This window comes from Nannospalax galili, unplaced genomic scaffold (assembly GCF_000622305.1).
Source record: "Nannospalax galili isolate Female #2095 unplaced genomic scaffold, S.galili_v1.0 scaffold618, whole genome shotgun sequence".
Lineage (NCBI taxonomy): Eukaryota > Metazoa > Chordata > Mammalia > Rodentia > Spalacidae > Nannospalax > Nannospalax galili.
The window spans coordinates 38,534-58,363 of record NW_008341873.1 but is presented as its reverse complement, the minus strand read 5'-3'; the positions used below and the strand labels follow the sequence as shown (position 1 = coordinate 58,363).

Genomic DNA, 19,830 nt, shown 5'->3' with positions numbered 1-19,830 from the left:
CCCCCAACTGGGACTAAACCCAATTACTCTGACATGCTAAGTAAGCACTCACGACTGAGTACACCCCCAACACAGCAGAGTATATTTTAAAAGATCAAAAGTGAATCGCTTACTTAATCCTTGTCAATACTAACAGTAAAATAATGGATCAGGTTAATATAATCTGATGTGTTCACATGTGGTGGCACATGCCTTTAATCCCAGCCCTTGAGAGGCAGAGGCGGCTAATCTCTTTGAGTTCGAGGCCAGCCAGGTCTATATAGTGAATTCCAAGCCAGTTGAGCTACATAGTGAGACTCTAAATAAATAAATAAATAAATAAATAAACAAACAAGGCAAACAGATGTGTTCATCACTTGACATTAACTAACAAGAATTAACTAGAATTTTTAAAAGTTAAATTATAAACATTCAATGGTAGAGAACTACCTGCCTAGCAATATGATTAAATTTGATCTTTTTTTTACTTAAGCAGTTAACTACTGAGGGGGCTGGAGAATATACACATGCAAGCAAGACACTTATATACACAAATAAAATTAAAGAAAAAAGAAATTGGGCTGTAGAGATGGCTCAGTGGTTAAGAACACTGGCTGCTCGCTCTTACAGAGGACCCAGGTTCTATTCCCAGCACCCACATGGCAGCTAACAACAGTCTGTAACTGCAGTTCCAGGGGAATCCAACACCTCTTCTAACTTCCACAGGCACTGCAAGACATGGGAGCACTTCCATTCATGCAGGTAATACACTCATACACATAAAATAAAAATATTTAAAAAAAATGAATTCCACTAAACCATTACAAAATAGAAGTTATCACCTCAAACTGAATACAACTTTTTCCTAAGAGTACATGAAAAGTCCCAAAACTGTGCCACAAGTGATTTTTGTCTTCCTTCCCTGCAACTATCAAAATGCAATCTGCCAAGTCCCTATTACAAATCCTTTTCTGAATAAGAAAAAAATGGCCGAAACTTTTAGAAGTACTTTTCAATAAAAGCTTAAGTGTACATACTCAAGCCTGAGGAAGGCAGGCTTGGAGCTCAGCGACTGAGTACTTGCCTAGCATGAATGACGCCCACTTCCCAGGACTGAGGGGCTGGAGAGGGGAAGAATCACCTACATAACTTTAAACCCAAGCTTTTAAAACATTTCCAAAGAACAAAACAAGCATAAAAGTCACCTACATAACTTTTAACCCAAGCTTTTAAAACATTTCCAAAGAACAAAACAAGCATAAAAGTTAAAGGGGGAAATGGAGCATTTGCCTTTTTCTTACAGGAGTGTTTTGGTCCGTCGCTGATCAATGTTCCACCATCAAATCACTTAAAGCAAAAAACCTACTCCCTTTTTAAAAAGCGGTAACTTTTACAACAGTGAACACACTCGTGTTAGTACTTTTTTTTTTAAATGCTATGCTGGGGATCAGAGCCAGTGCCTTATGTATGCTTGGCAAGCACCGTTCATTGAGCTACATCTCCAGTCCGAGTTTTTTGTATTTGTGTATTCAGAAAATGAATTTTTCCTCTCCATTGGTAAAAAGGTCAGGTGAGGAAGAGGTACCCTGACTCAACTCATGCTTGAAGTTCTGTCTAAAATTTAACTTTCCAAGGAGAACTTTCAGGTTCCTTGCTCAGTTGTCATCCAAGTTTTAACTGCAGGCAGTCAATTTTTGTGGCTTTAAGACCTGGCTGTAAAATGTACTAATTGTTTGTGTTGAGGATGTTTGTGGATCCAATGTTTGCACTGTTTATTTGCAGTAGCTGCATGAAGAGTGTCCAAACTATAGGTGTTTTCTGCCTCCGTGCCCTTGTGACTTTTTTAGCACTTACCAGTGAAGAGGAATGAAGGCTTTTTGACATGTACTGGTTAGGCTTCACTAACTATCCGTTCCCCTGGCCCTTTATTTAAACCAAATCTCACACAAATGGCTTACCTTGTATGACGTGCTCTGGTGAGATGGTCTTCTTTTCCGATTTGTTACAAATCTCATTGGCTTCAGAAGATATAAGGTGAATGAATTCAGTGCAGCAGTTCACTACCAGCTCTCGGGCATCGTTGGCCACCCGGACATTCGGGAGAGTCTCTTTGATCATCTTATTTATAGCAGCTCTGGGGATGGTGAGATCATCATCGTTGCCAGACGAGGAAGCCATAGTACCTCCCTGTCTGTAGAGCCCCTGCTAGAAAACCGCCCGACTCTGGTCCACTACTCCACTAAGATTTCCCAAAAGGCCGCCCCAGGGGAGGGCTCCGGGGGGACGCTCGGAGAAGAGGGCACAGAAATGAGGAAGGCAGAGGAGCGGGCTCCGCGGGGTGGGGAAAACCCGCTGAGAGAGGGAGTCCGTGAGGGGCTGCGGGGCTCCGGGGACCCCACTCCCGGGGCTGTAGGAACCACCTAGTGTCGCCTCCGGCGGCGGGGTGCTGCCGTCTATCCAGACCTCAACGGTACCGGAGCGCACGCAAGACCCAGGAGTTCGGGCCCGATCGCGGGACCCAGCGGACACCAGCAGGTTCGGCTCTACAGAGCCGGAGCCCCCGCGGGCGCCGTCGCCAGCAGCCGTTGCCGCGGTCTCAGCCAAACCATCCTTCAGGCACCCGCGCCGCCGCCTCACAACATGTCGGCCGCGGCCGCCGCTGCACGCGCGCGAGCCGCCTGGGAACGAACGTGGACCAGGCCGAGGGCAAGCGGAGCTGCGGACGCGGCCGATAAGGCCGCCTAGCCCGGAGCAGGTCGTGGAAGCCCCAGCGGCACTAACGGTGGTCTCGCTCCGGCCAGAGAACGAGGTTTGCTGGAAGCCGCTCCCGACACGCTTTGCGCCACCGGAAGTCGCTCTCCTTGTGTTCCACCCTCCCTCCTAGACTGACTTCCTGGTGTGCCTGCCGCCCTTCCCCGACGCCGTTGGGACACGCCCATCCATGCAGCCTGCTGCTTCCTCCAGTCGCAGCATGCGCCCTGGGACCACTGCGCTTCCACTGGCTGTAGGCACACACTGACTACGGAGGGCTGAGTAGGCAGAAAGCCTGGCTCGTCTCTGCCCTCCCGACCCAGCGTTTGGTGACACAGGAGCTCTGGATGTTACCCAGAGAACTTCCTCTGCAATAGCTGTCGGAATGAGGGTTGAAACAGCGTGGACTCGGGAGTGGGACGTAGTGGGACGTGGGCAATGTAAGTCCCCGTGCGTCGACTGGAGGAAAGGGTTTTGCACATAACTAGTTAACACTGTTCAGATCAAAGCTCTTTGTGGTCTTCCACCAATGTCCCCGGTGAGAAAGAAATGAAGTCTTCAGAGAAACCCGTAGGTAGTGCAGTGGCTAAGCTGGAAGCTAGAAGTCCGGTCCAATATAATGGAAATGCTTAGTATAGCACGAGGCACGCTTTTCTTAATTTTTATGTTTTTGAGAATTTCATATATGAGTACTGTATTTACACTATTTCCAGCCCACCCTCTACTTCCTCTCAAATTCATGACCTCATTATTACATAGTATATACAGTCACACAACCTACTGAGTCCATTTAGTGTTGCTTATATGTACATGTACGTTTACATACAGTGCTTATATGTACGTGTGTTTAGGGCTGACCTTTTGGGATTGGATACATGGGATACATGGGGATACATGGGATCATGTGGCTCAGCTCTGTAGAAACCTGATTTGTTCTCACACAGCGGCTATTGATTGCCTGTAGCTCTTCATCTAGAGGTAGAACCTTGTCAAATTTTCCCCATCCATGTTGGCATGTCAACAGTGATGTCATTATGCAGGTGAGATTTCGTGAGTGCAGCTTCCCTGTGAAGTCTCTAAGCCATTATCTACCAGCAGGTATCCTGGTCCTCTGGCTCCTATAATCTTTTCTAATCTTCTGTGATGTTCTCTGAGCCTTAGGTGTACAGATTGGGGTTGGGCACCCCACAATCACTTATTTTCTTCATTTTGATGAGTTGTGGATCTATGTAATGGTTTCCATCTGCTGCAAAAAGAAACTTCTTTGATGAGGGGTGAGAGCTACACTGCTCTGTGGGTATAAGGATAAGTAGAATACAGTTTAGAAATCATATTAGTTTAGAAAAGTGGAAGTAGTAGTAGGTTGTTCTTGGGGTGGGGGAGTGGGGAGTCTATAACCTTCTAGTCATAGGTGTTTGGCTGTTTTTATAGTACTAGGCATGAATTCCATCCTGTTAAGCAGGCCTTAGTCCAATTAGATAGCTGTTGGTTACCCTCAAGATAAAAGTGCCACTGTTTCACCATTGGTGGTATCTTGCCAGGATACTCATTGTTACGGTTTGTAGGCTTTACAGCTGAGTACAACTATTGATTGCTTTTCTCTCTCGGCAGCTTGTATAGCACCTTCCAATAGTAGGAGAGCTAGAGGAAGCAGTTCCAGTTCGACTCTTCCAAATGTGTGTTCTAGAGTGTGGTGTCCTCAAGAACAGGGTCTTACCTTCAAGTTCTAAGAGGCAGCCAAAGGAAATGACAATACCCTATATATTTTTTTGTAGTCTCTTAGACTGTCTCCCCCTCCCCAACCAACAACTCTCCAAGGGAAGTTTCCCATTCCTGACTCTGGGGTTAGACAGTCTTTGGTTCTTGGGAGGAGCATTATCTCCCCATATGGTGTAACTCAATTTAAACTCTCCCTCTCTCTCTCTCTCTCTCTCTCTCTCTCTCTCTCTCTCTCTCTGTGTGTGTGTGTGTGTGTGTGATTTTAAGTAAACTTAAAAATGTTTCCCTATAACTTTTTCAAACATCCTTAGTGTTATCTCTCCTTCCTCCCTCTCCCTCTGTATTACCCTTCCTACCCACTCCCCAGCTAAAGTTCTCTGCCCAGTATATTTTCCAGTTGAATCCATTTATCTGCAAATTTCATGATTTCATTTTTCCTTACAGTTGAATAGAATTCCATTGTGTATATATACTGCATTTTTTTTATTATCCATTCATCATTTGAAGAACATCTAGGTTGTTTCTATTTCCTAGCTATTGTGAATAGAGCAGCAATGAACCTGGCCAAGCAAGTCTCTCTGTAATAGGATTTCAAGTCCTTTGATTCTATGCCAAGGTGAGGTAGAGCGGCAGATCTACTTTTAGCTTTTTGAGGATTCTCCAGACTGATTTCCATATGGCTGCACCAGTTTGCAACCCCAACAACAGTGAATGAGGGTTCCCCTTTTCCTGAATCCTCACCAGCATTTGTTGTCAGTTGTTTTCTTGATCTTAGCCATTCTGATTGAGGTAAGATGAAATCTCAAAGTAGTTTTAGCTTGCATTTCCCTGATTGCTAAGTATTTTGAATACCACTCCACTTCCAGGGGATCCGATGTCCTCTTCTGTCCTTCATGGACATTGCATGGCACATTGCATGGCACAGGTATACTTACATACATGTAGGCAATATACATAAAATGAAAATAAATGAAACTAAAAGAAAAAGAAATACATTTTGGATCCAGCATGGTGGCATACTCCCAGCACTCAGGAGGGTGGCAGAGACAAGTAGATCTCTGAATTCAAGGCTAACTTGGTCTACATAGTAAGTTCTAGGCCGCCAGAACTACATAGTAAAACCCTATCTAAAACATTTTATATCAACGTGGTACAACATATATGCATACAGGTTGATGAACACGGGAGGTAGATGCTGGTCAGGTAGGGCAGGAACCCCAAAACAGCAATTCCCAGAATGTCCTTGCTGGAGGCCAGGAATGCCAGAAGAGAGCTCTGCTTCTCATTTTCTCTTACCCTTGCTTGGAGCTACATGTGAAGATGTGACTGAAACTCAGGGGAGGAGCGTGAGCAGTATCGGGTGCACCACCCAGATGGACCAGCTTGTTCCTCTTGCCATGCTGAGGGTGTCCCATTCCTGCAGACCTGCTCCTAATACATAGGGCTCTGTCTTCTTTCTTGCACTTAAGCATCCATCTATAAATCTACAATAAATTTCTTTCCAAAGCTCACCTTCTGTGGTCTGTGAATTTCATTCTTCAAATTTGTGAGACAAGAACCCGAAGACCACTGACTCAGTGGACATTTGTGTGACTGTGAGCAACTGGCACCCAATTCCTGATTTAGAGACTATCACTCTTAAAGATACCCCCAGATTCCCCAAAGCATTGTCAAATATATGACTTAAATGAGAGTTTCACTAGACTATACTTACCTTTAGAGTATAAAATAATGATTCAAAAAAATCTGTGGCTTGTTATAGTAAGAGATAATCAGAGATTTTCATAGAAAAATATTTTTAATTCCATTAACAATTTACTTTAAAAATTTTTATTACTTTTTGTTTGTTTTTTCAGACAGGGTCTCACTGTGTACCCCTGACAGGACTGGAACTATATAAACCAGGTTGGTCTTGAACTCACAGAGATCTTCCTGCCTCTGCTTCCTGAATACACCACCATGCCCAGCCTATGTGAGAAATTTTTTAACTTATTTTTATTTTAGATATATGAGTGTTTTGTATACATTTATGTAAGTGAACCCATGTGTGCAATGCCCATGGGGGCTAGAAGTGGGCATCAGAGCCCCTGGAACTGGAGTTAAGGTACAGTTATTAGCCACCATGTGGGTGCTGGAAACCCAAGTCCTCTGCAAGAGTAGCAAGTACTCTTAACCACTGAGCCATCTCTCCAGCCCTACGGCCTACATTGTGTGTGTGTGTGTGCGTGCGTGCGTGCATGCGTGTGTGTGTGCCATGGAGCACTTGCAGAGGTCAGAGGACAGTTTGTAGGAGCCAGTTTACTCCTTTGACCACATGGTCTTGGAGACTGAACTCAGGTCTGTCAGGCTTAGCAGCAAGAACATTTATCTGCTGAGCCATCTCGCTTACCCTGAACATTAATGTTAAAACTATTCAGTTATAACCTCCCTCATACAAAGGAGTGGCCACATGCATGGTTACCTGCCTAGGTAAAAATAAATAATATACAGTTAGGAGTGGTAACACAGGCATGTGACCCTAGCACTTGGGAGACTGAGGCAGAGGAAAAAAGCATTTAAAGTCAGTCTGTTCTGGGGCTGGAGAGATGGCTCAGTGGTTAAGAACACTGACTGTTCTTGCAGAAGACCCGGGTTCAAATCCCAGCACCTACATGGCAGCTAACATAACTGTCTGTAACTCCAGTTCCAGGGGGGATCTGACAGTCTCTTCTGTCCTCTGCAGGCATTGCATGGCACGGGTGCACTTATCTACGTGCAAGCAATACACACATACACATAAAATAAAAATAATAAAGTATAAAAAGTCAGTCTGTTCTATAGAGCAAGACACTGTCTCCAAAAAGAATCTATGTAAACAAATAATTCTTATGACTATTGTCCATTTGGTAAAAACAAAGCTCATATAAGAACAAGAAAAGTAAAATCATTGAAGTCCTTTTTTGTTCATCATTAGCATACATACCACATTATTCAAGTTGCCTCTGCTTACTCAGTTCTGAAAATTAAGCCCTGAATTGAGGAAAGTGAACTAGGCCGATTAGATGACTTCTAAGTTACTTTCTAACCCTAAAACTTTACCTTTCAACAAGTCCTTACTAATTGTTTAATATGTGCTAAGCATCATGCCAGGAGATAGGAACAGTAAAGTAAAATGAACAATGTTGTTTGCCTTTGGAAATTTAATAAGCAATCTGAGGACACAGGCAACAAAAAATAGAATACAATTAATGTTATTAAAAAAAACAAAGTTCAGTGTTGGAGAATAATAAGGATGTTGTAATTATTCCGATTCATATTTTTAGTTACTATAGCTAACATTATTGTAGTAGTAGTGATGCATTATCATTACTATGACAGGATGGCCAAGTCCTCAATAAATAGGTAATAATTAATTTGAAACATGAAGAATGAGAATAAGACAGCTATGAAGTGAGCCAGGAGAACAGCCTCTCCAGGCAGTAGGACAGAGAGTTCAAAGATCCTAATTCATGAAAGAACTTGCCAGGCCTCGATAACTGACAAATGGCTGGTATGACTGGAGCAGTCAGTGAGCAGGAGAGAGCACATGAGATGAACTGGGAAGGGTAGAAAGAGCAGGGTCTGGGAGTCCAGAGTGTGGAGTTTGGATTCTATGCTAACCTGTCAAACGGCAATCATCAAAAGAATTTAAACAGGAAAGTGGCATTATATAATTTTAAAAGAAAACTAAATTTTGTGTGGGAATGAGTAGGAAAATTATTCTAGGAATCTTGGCAAGAGATAATGGGCAGTTGGATAACTGTGATGGTAAACTCCAAATCCTAGCTTGTTTGCAATTAACAGAGAATGAAAAAGTATCTTTAAATATTGGCCTAAGGGGCTGGAGAGATGGCTGTGCAGTTAAGAGCACTGGCTGCTCTTGCCGAGGACCCAGGTTCGATTCACAGCACCCATATGGTGGCTTACAACCTTTCCTAACTCCAGTTCCAGGGGATCCAATGTGCTCTTCTGACTTCTGCAGGCATTGCATAATGTGGGTGCACTTAAATACATGCAGGCATAACACTCATACACATAAAAAAATAAATAAAATATTTAACTGCTGAGCCACCTCTCTAGCCCCTGACATTGCTTTTGTCAGATATTTTATCATAGCAACAGGACAAGTAATAATACATTAATGTTAAGATATTCACTATCTGCAGGTTAAGGATTACTTGTTAGGACACAGATTAATATTTCTCTAGATTATTCTCTGAGAAAATTTAAGTTCTTGACAGACGGAACAGTGCTGAAAGAAAAAGACAACCTCTTAGAGGCTCATTGAGTGAGTCTAATGGTTTACAGTGAAGGTTGGTGTAATAATTACTAGAAAGAACATAACCCTTATAGGGCTCCCCATACCATCCCACTAAACTTTGAGCACTGCCTCATAGGAGCAAAAGAACTAGTGTAGAGTCTTTGTTGGAGCTTTGGCAGAAGGCTGCTCCTACCACGTGGGACCTGTTAAATAGGAAAGACCTAAGAAGTTGAGTGTCCTCCGAAAGGTCCCAGGTGGAAACTTAGAGCCAAGGTGTGGCTTTCTGATCCTGTCATCAAATACCCCAAAGCACCAAAAGCCTGAAAAATAAAAGCTTTGTTTGGTAGCTTGGGGCAATAATTCCTACACCCCAAAGCAAGCTATGGAATCACTGGAGAGTCACAAGAAATTAAACTAATATTTAGTCTAAGAGTTATTTATATCTAGATCTGCTTGGAGGTGAGGCAGTAAATCAGGGAAACTTCCAGCACTCAATTGCTGTTAAAAAGAGAATGATCAGATGTGATAATGTGTTCTTTCCTCTCACTCAAGTGGTTGTTGAGCAAATATGGACAACTCTAAAAATAAGCTCTCTAATCATGTTTCCAGATCAGTATTATTGTTGCAACTGAGTATAGGTGCATATCTGCGTCCAAGAGGTCAGGTTCCCAGAAACTTTTGCAAAGGAAATGGATGATGCTCACTGAAGTTTTGGGTGTCTTCCTTTTTCACTCTTCCATGGCAGAGTCTCTCTCTGAACTCTCTGAAGTTTACATTTTCTTGTCTAGGCTGTAAACCAGCAAGCCCCATTGATTCTCCTGTTTCCTGACTCAGAGCTGGTATTATAGGTATTTTCACAGACATCTGACTTACTGCAAGGATGCTAGGATCTGAATTCCGGCCTTTATTTATTTTTTTAATTTTTTTTTATTTTTTGTATATGAATGTAAGGCCTGCATGTATGTAAGTGCACCCATGTTGTGCAATGCCTGCGAAGGACAGAAGAGGCCATCGAATCCACTGGAACTGGAGTTACAGACAGTTGTGGGTGCTGGGATTTGAACCTGGGTCTTCTATAAGAACAGCTAGTGTTTTTAACTGCTGAGCCATCTCTCCAGGCCCAAATTCTGGCCTTTATGATCACAGGGCAAGCACTCTTAATCACTGAGCAATCTCTCCCATGCATACCCTACTTTTAATGCTCCCACAGATCACCCTGTGGGGCCACAAAATAGTCCATTTTAACTGCTGTCAAGACCCTACCATATGCATCCTACTTTGTGATCTCAAGATCACAGTGTTCAGATACACCCCTTTTGACTCTTTATCTGAAAAAAGAAGAGTAAGGGAGGGGAGGAAGAGGGGAGGGAGAGAGGGAGGGAGAGGGAGAGGGAGAGGGAGAGGGAGAGGGAGAAACTGACTTTTGGGGAGGTGGGAGTGAACATTTTGCTATGTAGCCCAGGTTGACCTGGAACTCACAATCCTGCCTCTCTCTGCCTCTGCCGCACAAATCCTAGGATTCTAGGATTCCAGATCCCAGGGTATGTGTGCTAAATAGATATTCTGCCATTGAACTACATCTTATTTTCTCTTCCCCCTCTTCCCTCTCGTCACCTTCCTTTTGTGTTAAAGATTGAGCTGATGGCCTTGCAGCTACTAAGCATTCTCTACTGCTGACCTGTACCACCTGAGCCACACCCTCCTTGCAGAACTGAGTATTATTCTTACCCTCTCCTATAGAAGAGGTGGGGGGGGAATATAAGCATCTATCTAGACTGTTAATTAACTGGGTAATTCTTGTGATTATTCCTAGAACTGTGATTTTTCCCTTTTTGCCTATTAATAAATGTATATGCCTTTTAAAAAGTTTCCAGATGAAGAACAGGCTAAAAATATTAGCATGAAAAAATATTTTTGAGACAGGATCTTTCTATGTAGATTTGGATAGCCTGGAACTCAGAAATCCATCAGCCTCTTCCTCCCCAGTAACTAGGATCAAAGGTCTAGGCCACCACACCTGGCCCAAGATTCATTTCTTAGAGCTCTTGGTGAGAGGCTGGTTCTAAAAGCTCTTCTCCGGGGCTAAGGTAAGGACCCTACAGGGGTTTGCCTGACACTCATTTTGGCAGCTTAACCTGGTTTCTCTGCCCATTCTGGTTCTTTCCACACTTGTAGATTTCAGTTAAAAGGCAAGTCAAAATCCCTCATGAAGTTCCTGACATGCTGTATCATGTACAAGCACATCTAGTTCTCTGGAATACCTCATACATGTTCCTTCTACTTTGGAATAGACTAGAACTAGTTAAACATGTCTAACAAGTTGGTTTGGCTACCAAAAGCTGTTTTGCTGTGTACATATGTAATATGTATGTACATTTCTAGGGAAAATAATGCTTTCATCATCATAGTTTGCTTGCTCTTTTTATCACCTTCATAAATCCACGTCTAGCTCACAGCATTATTGAGGAAAAGTATGTGTGAGCCAATAAGAACTAATGAAAAATATTGTGTAAGTCATATTAAGAAAATACTATTAGGGGCTAAACAGCTCAGCAGTTAAGAGCCCTGGTTGCTCTTACAGAGGACCTGGGTTCGAGTCCCAGCACCCACATGATGGCTAACAACCATTCATAACTCCAGTTCCAGGGGAATCTGACACCTTCTTGCTCTGTCCTCTGTGGGCACTACATGATACAGGTGCACTTACACACATGCAGACAATACACTCACACATGCAGATAATACACTCATACATATAAAGGGGCTGGAAAGATGACTCAGCAGTTAAGAGCACTGACTGCTCTTGCAGAGGACCCGGGTTTGATTCCCAGCACTCACATGGTGGCTATGAACCGTCCTTAACTCCAGTTGCAGGGGAATCCAAAGCCCTCTTCTGATCTCCACGGCATTGCACGACACGGGTGCACTCACATACACGCAGGCAATACACTCATACACATAAAGTAATAAATAAAATATTTTGAAAAAGAAAACACTATTAAAAGGCAAACTAGCGTAGGGCTCTCATAAGCGGCCAGAAAAAAATCAATTAACAAAGATGGTGCTGAGAGGAAGTGGGAGAGTCGCGGCCTGACTTGTTTTGAAAGTCTTCAGACTGGCTGACAGATACTTCCGCACTGCTGAGGAGTGCATATTCAGCGTGTGATCATCCTTAAGATCCACGAAGTGCTGCCTTCCTGCTGGATTGACCTTTAAACTGATTGGACACCCTCAGGGGAGAGGGGGATTTCCAGATGCCTTTATAAACTCTGTGACACCTGCAATAAATGAACTCCTGCTTTGTGGGAGACAGATTTGAGCCTAGGGTGATATTGCAACTGTCAGTCACATGGTTTCCAGGAATCCAGGCTCTGTAATCTGAAACCCAGTATGCTAATGAGGCATCCTACCCGCTATTCTGTGTGTCTGTTATGCTAATAGGATGCTAAGTCTGTTATGCTAAGGTATCCTATTTGCTGTACTGTGATAGGACACTAAATCTGTTATGCTAATAAGGTATCCTACTTGCTGTGCTGTGATTGGACCACTACCCCTATATAAGCTTGTGCCTTCCTGCAATAAAGCAGACCTGTGTCACTGAACCTGGTCTCCTGTGTCTGAATGAGGCTCCACAGTCTCCTCACCAGCCCTGGGGTCCAGGATTGGGCAGAAGCAGCAATGACAGGAGGCAGCACCAGGCAGGCAGAAGAGCGGCCTCAGCCCAGGGCGAGCGGAGGGGCAGCCTTGATGCCTGTGAGAATGAAGGAGCAGCACCCCATGAGAATGGAGGAGCGGCCACCGCTGGCAGTGACTACACTGCTTGACAAGATTCCCTGTCGCGTCTGATTGTTCTTGGTGTGGAGGGCTGGAGGAACGGGTGGATAGCGCACTCACCTTTCCCTGACCTTACCCACGGCAGGTTTCCCTGGACTGATCTGCGGGACAGAGCCGAGCTACTCCAGAGACCCCCCACAGCTGGCGCCCAACGTGGGGCCCAAGAACTCGGGCACACGGGCCGGATTGTAGCTGAGTGGTCAGGGCCAATTGGGCTCTGAGGTGAGTGAGACCTGAGAAGATGGGTAACGCAAATTCCAAGTCTGAAGACCCAGCGCTTAAGGTGCTGAAATACATGCTCAAGAGTAGGGGCTTAGAGCTTACAGATCAGAGTGCTCTAAAGGTATAGGAGACTGCCCTCCATTTAGCTCCCTCGCTGCCCACTGGCAATTTGCGTGGGACACCTGGGACCGAGTAGAATGGCTATCACGGCAGAGGGGAGATTTGCATGGGTATTGATCCTCCCTTAGGCTTCTACCCCACCATAGCTGCCTTAAAGATATGTTTTAGGGCTGAGCCCTCCATGCCCATGGCACTGGAAGCAGGGGAGACCCAGAAGGACCCCTTCAACGATGAATGGGTTAGATTTGAGAAGGAAAGAGTGGAGGTGTTTCCAGTTCATTTGAACCCGGGGTGTAACTGTCCTGCCCCCTGGTACCCTTGGGAGGCTAAGGACCTCAAGGAGTTAAAAAAAGGCCATGGCTGAGGATGGGCCTGATTCACCCTGGGTGGATATGCTCCTTCAGGGACTAGCCCACCAGCCCTGCACCAGCAAGGATTGGCTAGATCTCGCTAAGGCCTTACTTACTAGCTCCATCTTTATCAAATGGTGTGCCCTCTTTAAGGAGGAGTGCCGCAGCCAGGCAGAGAAAAATTTGGCGGCCGATCCACCGATCCCCATTACTCTTGGGATGTTGACTGGCTCAGCCTATCAATATTCTACAGGGGCACAGCAAGCCGCTATTCCTGCTCCTTACACCGATCAGGTTAGAGCCCTGTGGCTTGCCTCGTGGCACGTTAGACACGGGTCCTACTGAGGCTCCCCTCGCCAGAATTACTCAGAATCCCACTGAGACCCTTCATGAGTTCATTGACCGGGTGGAGAAGAGCTTACACCACAAGCTCCTCCCCCCAAGTCTGCTCAGAGAACAATTTACCAGGCTCCTGGTTTGGGATGGGATGAACTTGGATCACAAACTGGCTTGCGCCAGCCTCAAGGAGAGGTCCATGGGACAATGGATAATAGCAGTTAAGGATGTGGGGACACAGACACACCATACCTAGGCTATGACAATGGCCTTACAGGCACAGACAGAATTGCTAACTTCAGCCCTGTCTCAGGCATTTTCTGCCCTAGCTGGAGGGCGGGAGCGGGGGCGGGGTATGGTGAGAAAAGGGAAGCTGAGAGAACATGCTTCGGGTGCAGCCAATCAGGCCACATAAAGAAAAATTGCTCAGAGAGGGATAACCGGCCCAGGCCTGGCAGACGGGGCCCTGGCAAGGCCCCTCCACCCCATGCCCATGGTGCCATAAGGGGTACCATTGGCAGAGAGAGTGCAGATCTAAATTTGATTTAAACCTTTAAACTAGGTAAGGGGCAGCCTCTAGCCCTATCACCCCAAGGAGGAATAGTGCACGGCCCCCCACAGGAAAGGGGTAGGCTCCTTGCCTCTACTTCCTATCCTGGTCTGCACCCAGCAGCTAATTGGACTGTCCCTATAGTCCCTGGATTGAGACCAAAGATGGACATACTTAGAGATGGGAAAAGGTTCCAATGCTTGATAGACACGGGGGCCGACAAGACTATCCTCAGAAAGGAGGAAGTTTCCTCCCTCTGGGCCCTCCTCCTGGAACCTCAGATCATGGGCATGGGGGGAAACACCCAGTCAGAGGAAGTAAAAGAATGGCTGTGTTGGCAGGATGCCAATGGGGCTAAGAGCGAGGTGTACCCTCTGGTGGTAGCAGGGCTATCTGCCAACCTTTGGGGACAGGACATTCTGGGGGAAGCCCAGGCATATATTACTACTGACAACAGGGCTTTTTATGAAGACATTCTTGACAGTGAGGAGGCCAACCAGTTGGGTGAGGAACTGTCCCATCTTCACAATTACAGAGGAGAGCCTCCAAAGATTCCCTGGGTTCACCCCCAATCCTAGAGGCCACTGTCCCCACAGTACCAGCTATCCAATGGAAACCTGGGTTGCCTGTCCGGGTGGAACAGTGGCCGTTACCTAAGACTAAGCTACAGACCTTAAGCCTACTTGTACAGGAACAGCTACAGCTTGGACATATCCGGCCCTCTACCAGCCTGTGGAACACCCCGATATTTGTTATCCGGTAAATGGAGGGTGCGCCAAGACCTCCGAAAAGTCAATGAGAGGATGGTCCTGGTGGGTACCCCACTTCGGGGGTTGCCTTGGATCCCTGACATTCCTTCCTATCTGTTGCTGATGACTATAGACATTAAGGATTGCTTCTTCTCCATTCCCCTACACCCTGAAGACTGTAAAAAGTTTGCCTTCTCTGTCCCCTCACTCAATTTTAGTTCTCCTGATGAGAGATTTGAATGGACCGTGCTACCACAAGGCATGGCTAATAGTCCAGCCTATTGCCAAGAGTATGTAAGATCCCTCTTAGATCCTGTGAGTCAACATCCTCAAGCCCTGGCATACATGTATATGGATGACATAATCTTGGGAGCCCCCACGGCCCCCCAGCTAGCAGACCTGTTCCAACTCACTCAAAAATGTCTAGAGAAAGGGGGCCTCCATATCTCTGCAGATAAGGTACAGGTCATTCCACCCCTTAAGATGTTGGGGGCTGAGCTTTCACTGGAAGGAGTCTCTCCGCTAAAACCCCAGCTCAATATCCCCCCTACACTAACCCTGACAGGATTGCAACAATTGTTAGGAGAGATTATTTGGCTTCAAGCATGGCTCCCTGTACCCACTGAGACCCTACAACTCTTGTTCCAGCTGCTGGCAGGGAAAAAGCCCTCGGACTTAATCTCTCTTGGTCCCCAACATCTTAAGATTTTCCGGGAGGTCCCAAAGGCTATAGATTGAGCCAAATTGGCCCGGTATAACCCCTCCCAGGACTTGGAGTTCTGTGTGTTACCTGGGGAGTCCCTAATGACATCAGTTTTCACACAGGAGGGAAAGCCCCTCCAATGGGTTTACGCTTCCTTGGGAGGCATGCTGCGGGTATACACCCTCACAGACCAATTGGAGGACCTCCTGGAGAAAGGGCATGAGCTGGCCCTAAGACACTATGGCCTGGACCCCCATAAGATTGTTGTTCCCTACCGCCTCAAAGACTTTGAATGGCTATGCAAAAACAACTATTGATTGGCCATAAGACTAGAGGGATTTCTGGGAGCTCTGGACTGTCGTTATGGACCTTACTGATGGGTAACTTCCTTCTGCTCCCTCCCCTGGAAAGCCCCCAGGCTTTTTTCTCTGCAGCCTCTGCCTGAGGCGTGCACGGTGTTTATTGATGGGGGTCAACATGGAGTGGCAATAATTGTTTACTCAGGGGCAGATGAGGCCCCATGGTCTTACCTACAGCTATGTAAAGGATCGGCCCAATTTAAGGAACTAATGGCTGTTGTCCTAGCTCTATCTAAGGTAAATGAGCCCATGAACTTATTCACTGACAGCCTATATGTAAAGAATCTTCTCCCCAGCCTTTTGGGGGCCCACATCAGAATGGACACAAATCCCATTACTCCCTTGATGATTCAGGCCCGTACACTGTTGCATCGCAGAGAAAACCCCATCTTTATCCAACATCTATGGGGTCATCAGGGCTTGCCTGGATTTCTTTCACATGGTAATGCTGAGGTGGATAAATTAGCCTCTGTACAGTTCATGACATCTTCTTTAGAACAAGCTCAGGACCTCCACATTCTCACTCATATCAATTGGCAGGGACTTCATAAGCAATTTCCCCAACTTCCTATCAAGGACCTAAAGAGAATTGTCCGTACCTGTAAATCATGCCAGCCATTTCTTCAGGTGCCCCCGCTTCAACCACCAGGGGTAAACCCTAGGGGCCTTAAACCTAACTCTTTATGGCAGACTGATGTCACTCATTTCCCACCCTTTGGAAAGCTTAAGTACATATTTGTGTCCATTGATACCTACTCCCATGCCTGTTGGGCCACGGCTCACACTGGGGAAAAGTCAAAACATGCTCAGAGTCATTTTCTTCAGTGTTTTGCGACCTTGGGCCTACCCCAAAACATCAAAACAGACAATGGCTCATGTTTCACAAGTAAAAGCTTACAAGACTTCTTTAAACTTTGGAAAATCCAACATACTACAGGCATCTCTTAGAATCCCCAAGGCCAGGCCATTGTAGAGCAAAACCATTAAAACATAAAGCTTCAATTACAAAAACAAGGGGGAGGTAGTCACCACCTGCAATTGCTCCAGGCCTTGTTCACTACCAATATCCTTTGTGGGGAGCCACCTGCCATCCCTGCAGACGCCATTACAAGATGGCGCTCACATCCGGTTCATGCTGAGCAGTAAATAAGTCAGTACGCATGCCCGAAGTAATTTTCCACCTTCTAGTCTCTGCCTACCTCGTGGCGTGATATGGGCTGATGAGTTTGTGACCAATCAAGAGTTGCCACGTCCAAGACGGGCTTACTAACCTATATAAGGGCTGGGTTTCCGACATTCGGGGTCTTCGCCCTGTAAGCTTATGCTCTCCCTCTCAAGATGCATTAAAGCTTTTCTGCAGAAGGATCCTGAGTGTGCCGCGTCGTTCTTGCTGGCGAGACGATAGCGCGGGACAACTGATGCTGAGACCCGGGAATTCGACCAAACCATCGTCAGCACCATCGGAGACCCCTTGAGTTCAAGGAGGATTCAGAACTGCAGGTAAGGACGTTCAGAGAGGTATGTTTTTTCTGGACTTTGGCTTGAACCTGTTTCCGCCTTGGAAAGGTAGCTTTGAGGCCTTGGTTATCATTCTGGGAGCACTTATAGTTTTGTTGTATAAAACATGCCAGGCCGTTGTGGCGGAAAGTCGAAATGTTCTTGAGGAAGTCCAGGATAGCATGTCAGAAACTGAACGCAGTGAGAGGTTAGGTGCACGAAAAAAGAAACGGGCCCCAAATAAGGAAAATGGCCCTCCCGGAAGGTCTGTTGACAAGGGAGCGTATTTTAAAGAGCCTAGAGATTCTTTGCCTGTCGAGAGGCCGGACAAAGGGACTAGTATATACCCCGTCCGAGAACTAAAGGCTCTGCAATTAAGTAGTTCAGGAAGCCCCAGGAGCTCTGAGGACGAGAGCCTTGACCCGGAGGAGGAGGCGGAGCTAGATGAGGAAGTAGCGAAGTATGAGGAAGAAAGATATCATCCAGTCCTCCCTTTACCTGTCAACCTATGGGGACGGGATGTTATGCACGACCTCGGGCTTACTCTGTCCAATGAATATTCACCACAAGCAATCCAAATTATGAAGAAAATGGGGTATGAGAGAGGAAAAGGGCTGGGGTGTTGTGAACAGGGGTGTACAGAACCCATAGCACCCAACCCAAATCAAGGCAGACAAGGCCTGGGTTTTTCCTAGGTGCCACTGAGGCAGTACGGCCCATACCATGGAAAACGGAGGCTCCGGTGTGGGTTCCTCAGTGGCCTTTGACCTCCGAAAAATTGGCTGCAGTAACTGATCTGGTCACTGAGCAGCTGGCTTTGGGGCATATAGAGCCATCTACCTCCCCTTGGAATACCCCGATTTTTGTGATAAAAAAGAAATCTGGAAAATGGAGGTTATTACATGACCTAAGAGCTATTAATGAGCAAATGTATCCCCTTGGGGCAGTGCAGCGGGGACTTCCGGTCCTCTCTGCTCTGCCTAAGGATTGGAACTTAATCATTATAGATATAAAGGACTGCTTCTTTTCTATCCCCCTGCATGTCTCTGACAGGCAGCGCTTTGCTTTTACCATCCCTTCAATTAATCATATGGAGCCAGATAAGAGATTTCAATGGAGAGTGCTGCCTCAAGGGATGGCCAACAGTCCCACCATATGTCAACTGTATGTACAGGAGGCTCTAAAGCCTATTAGAGAAAAATTTCCTGCGATAACTATTATTCATTACATGGATGATGTGCTCATGTGTCATCAAGAGCGAGAGACCCTTGAAAAAGCTTACCCACAGCTGGTGAAAGCTTTGCAATACTGGGGACTTCAAGTCGCCACTGAAAAGGTCCAGTTTTCTGATACAGGCCAATTCCTGGGCACTGTTATTCTCCCTGATGTGATTCGTCCACAAAAGATAAAAATTTATAGAAAAGATTTGTGCACTTTAAATGATTTCCAAAAATTATTGGGAGATATTAATTGGCTTCGCCCATTTCTCAAAATTCCCACAGCGGATTTAAAACCTCTTTTTGACATTTTGGAGGGGGACACCCATATTACTTCCCCTCGATCCTTGACCCCTGCTGCGGAAACAGCACTCCTCCTAGTAGAGGAGGCAATAGAGAAAGCACAGTTACGTCGCATTAACAGCTCTCAACCTTTTTGTCTCTATGTTTTTAAAACAAGAAAGCTGCCCACTGCGGTTTTATGGCAGGAAGGACCCCTGTTATGGGTTCACCCGAACGCTTCCCCCCAAAAAATAATTGACTGGTACCCCACGGCTATAGCTCAACTTGCACTTAAAGGCTTAAAATTGGCTATAGAACACTTTGGCAAGCACCCTACATCTATCTTGGTCCCCTATAATTCCTCTCAGGTGCAAACATTAGCTGCCACCTCAAATGACTGGGCCATACTAGTTACCACCTTCTCGGGGAGAATTGATAATCACTATCCAAGGCATCCTTTGCTGCAGTTTGCAGCCCTCCATCCTGTAGTCTTTCCCCGAGTTACATCTCCCATTCCACTGAAAGAGGGATTGATGATATATACAGATGGCTCCAAGAATGGGAAGGGGGCATATGTCATGGGTTCCAAGGTGTTCTCACGACAATATGCAGAAACCTCTCCTCAAATAGTAGAATGTCTGGTTGTGTTGGAGGTTCTTCAAAAGTTTTCAGGTCCTCTTAATATTATTTCTGACTCATCCTATGTAGTTAATGCAGTTGCTGTGCTAGAGACAGCTGGTGTTATAAAACCAACCAGCAGGGTGGCTGCCCTTTTTCAGAAAATACAAGATTGTTTATTTAAGAGGAGTACACCCTTTTATATTACACATATTAGGACCCATTCGGGCCTCCCTGGACCAATGGCCCTTGGCAATGATTTAGC

General features: G+C 45.7%; 1 protein-coding gene across 1 annotated transcript in view; it reads right to left on the bottom strand.

Annotated features, from left to right (window-relative positions):
- Dr1 (down-regulator of transcription 1) overlaps positions 1 to 2,351 on the bottom strand; it is a 16,118-nt gene extending 13,767 nt beyond the window's left edge. The window contains exon 1 of the mRNA XM_008837473.3: positions 1,938 to 2,351. Within this exon, the coding sequence (XP_008835695.1) occupies positions 1,938 to 2,157 (220 nt within the window). The 5' untranslated portion in view covers positions 2,158 to 2,351. The remainder of the gene's footprint in view (positions 1 to 1,937) is intronic.
- Between the last annotated feature and the right edge of the window lie 17,479 nt (positions 2,352 to 19,830).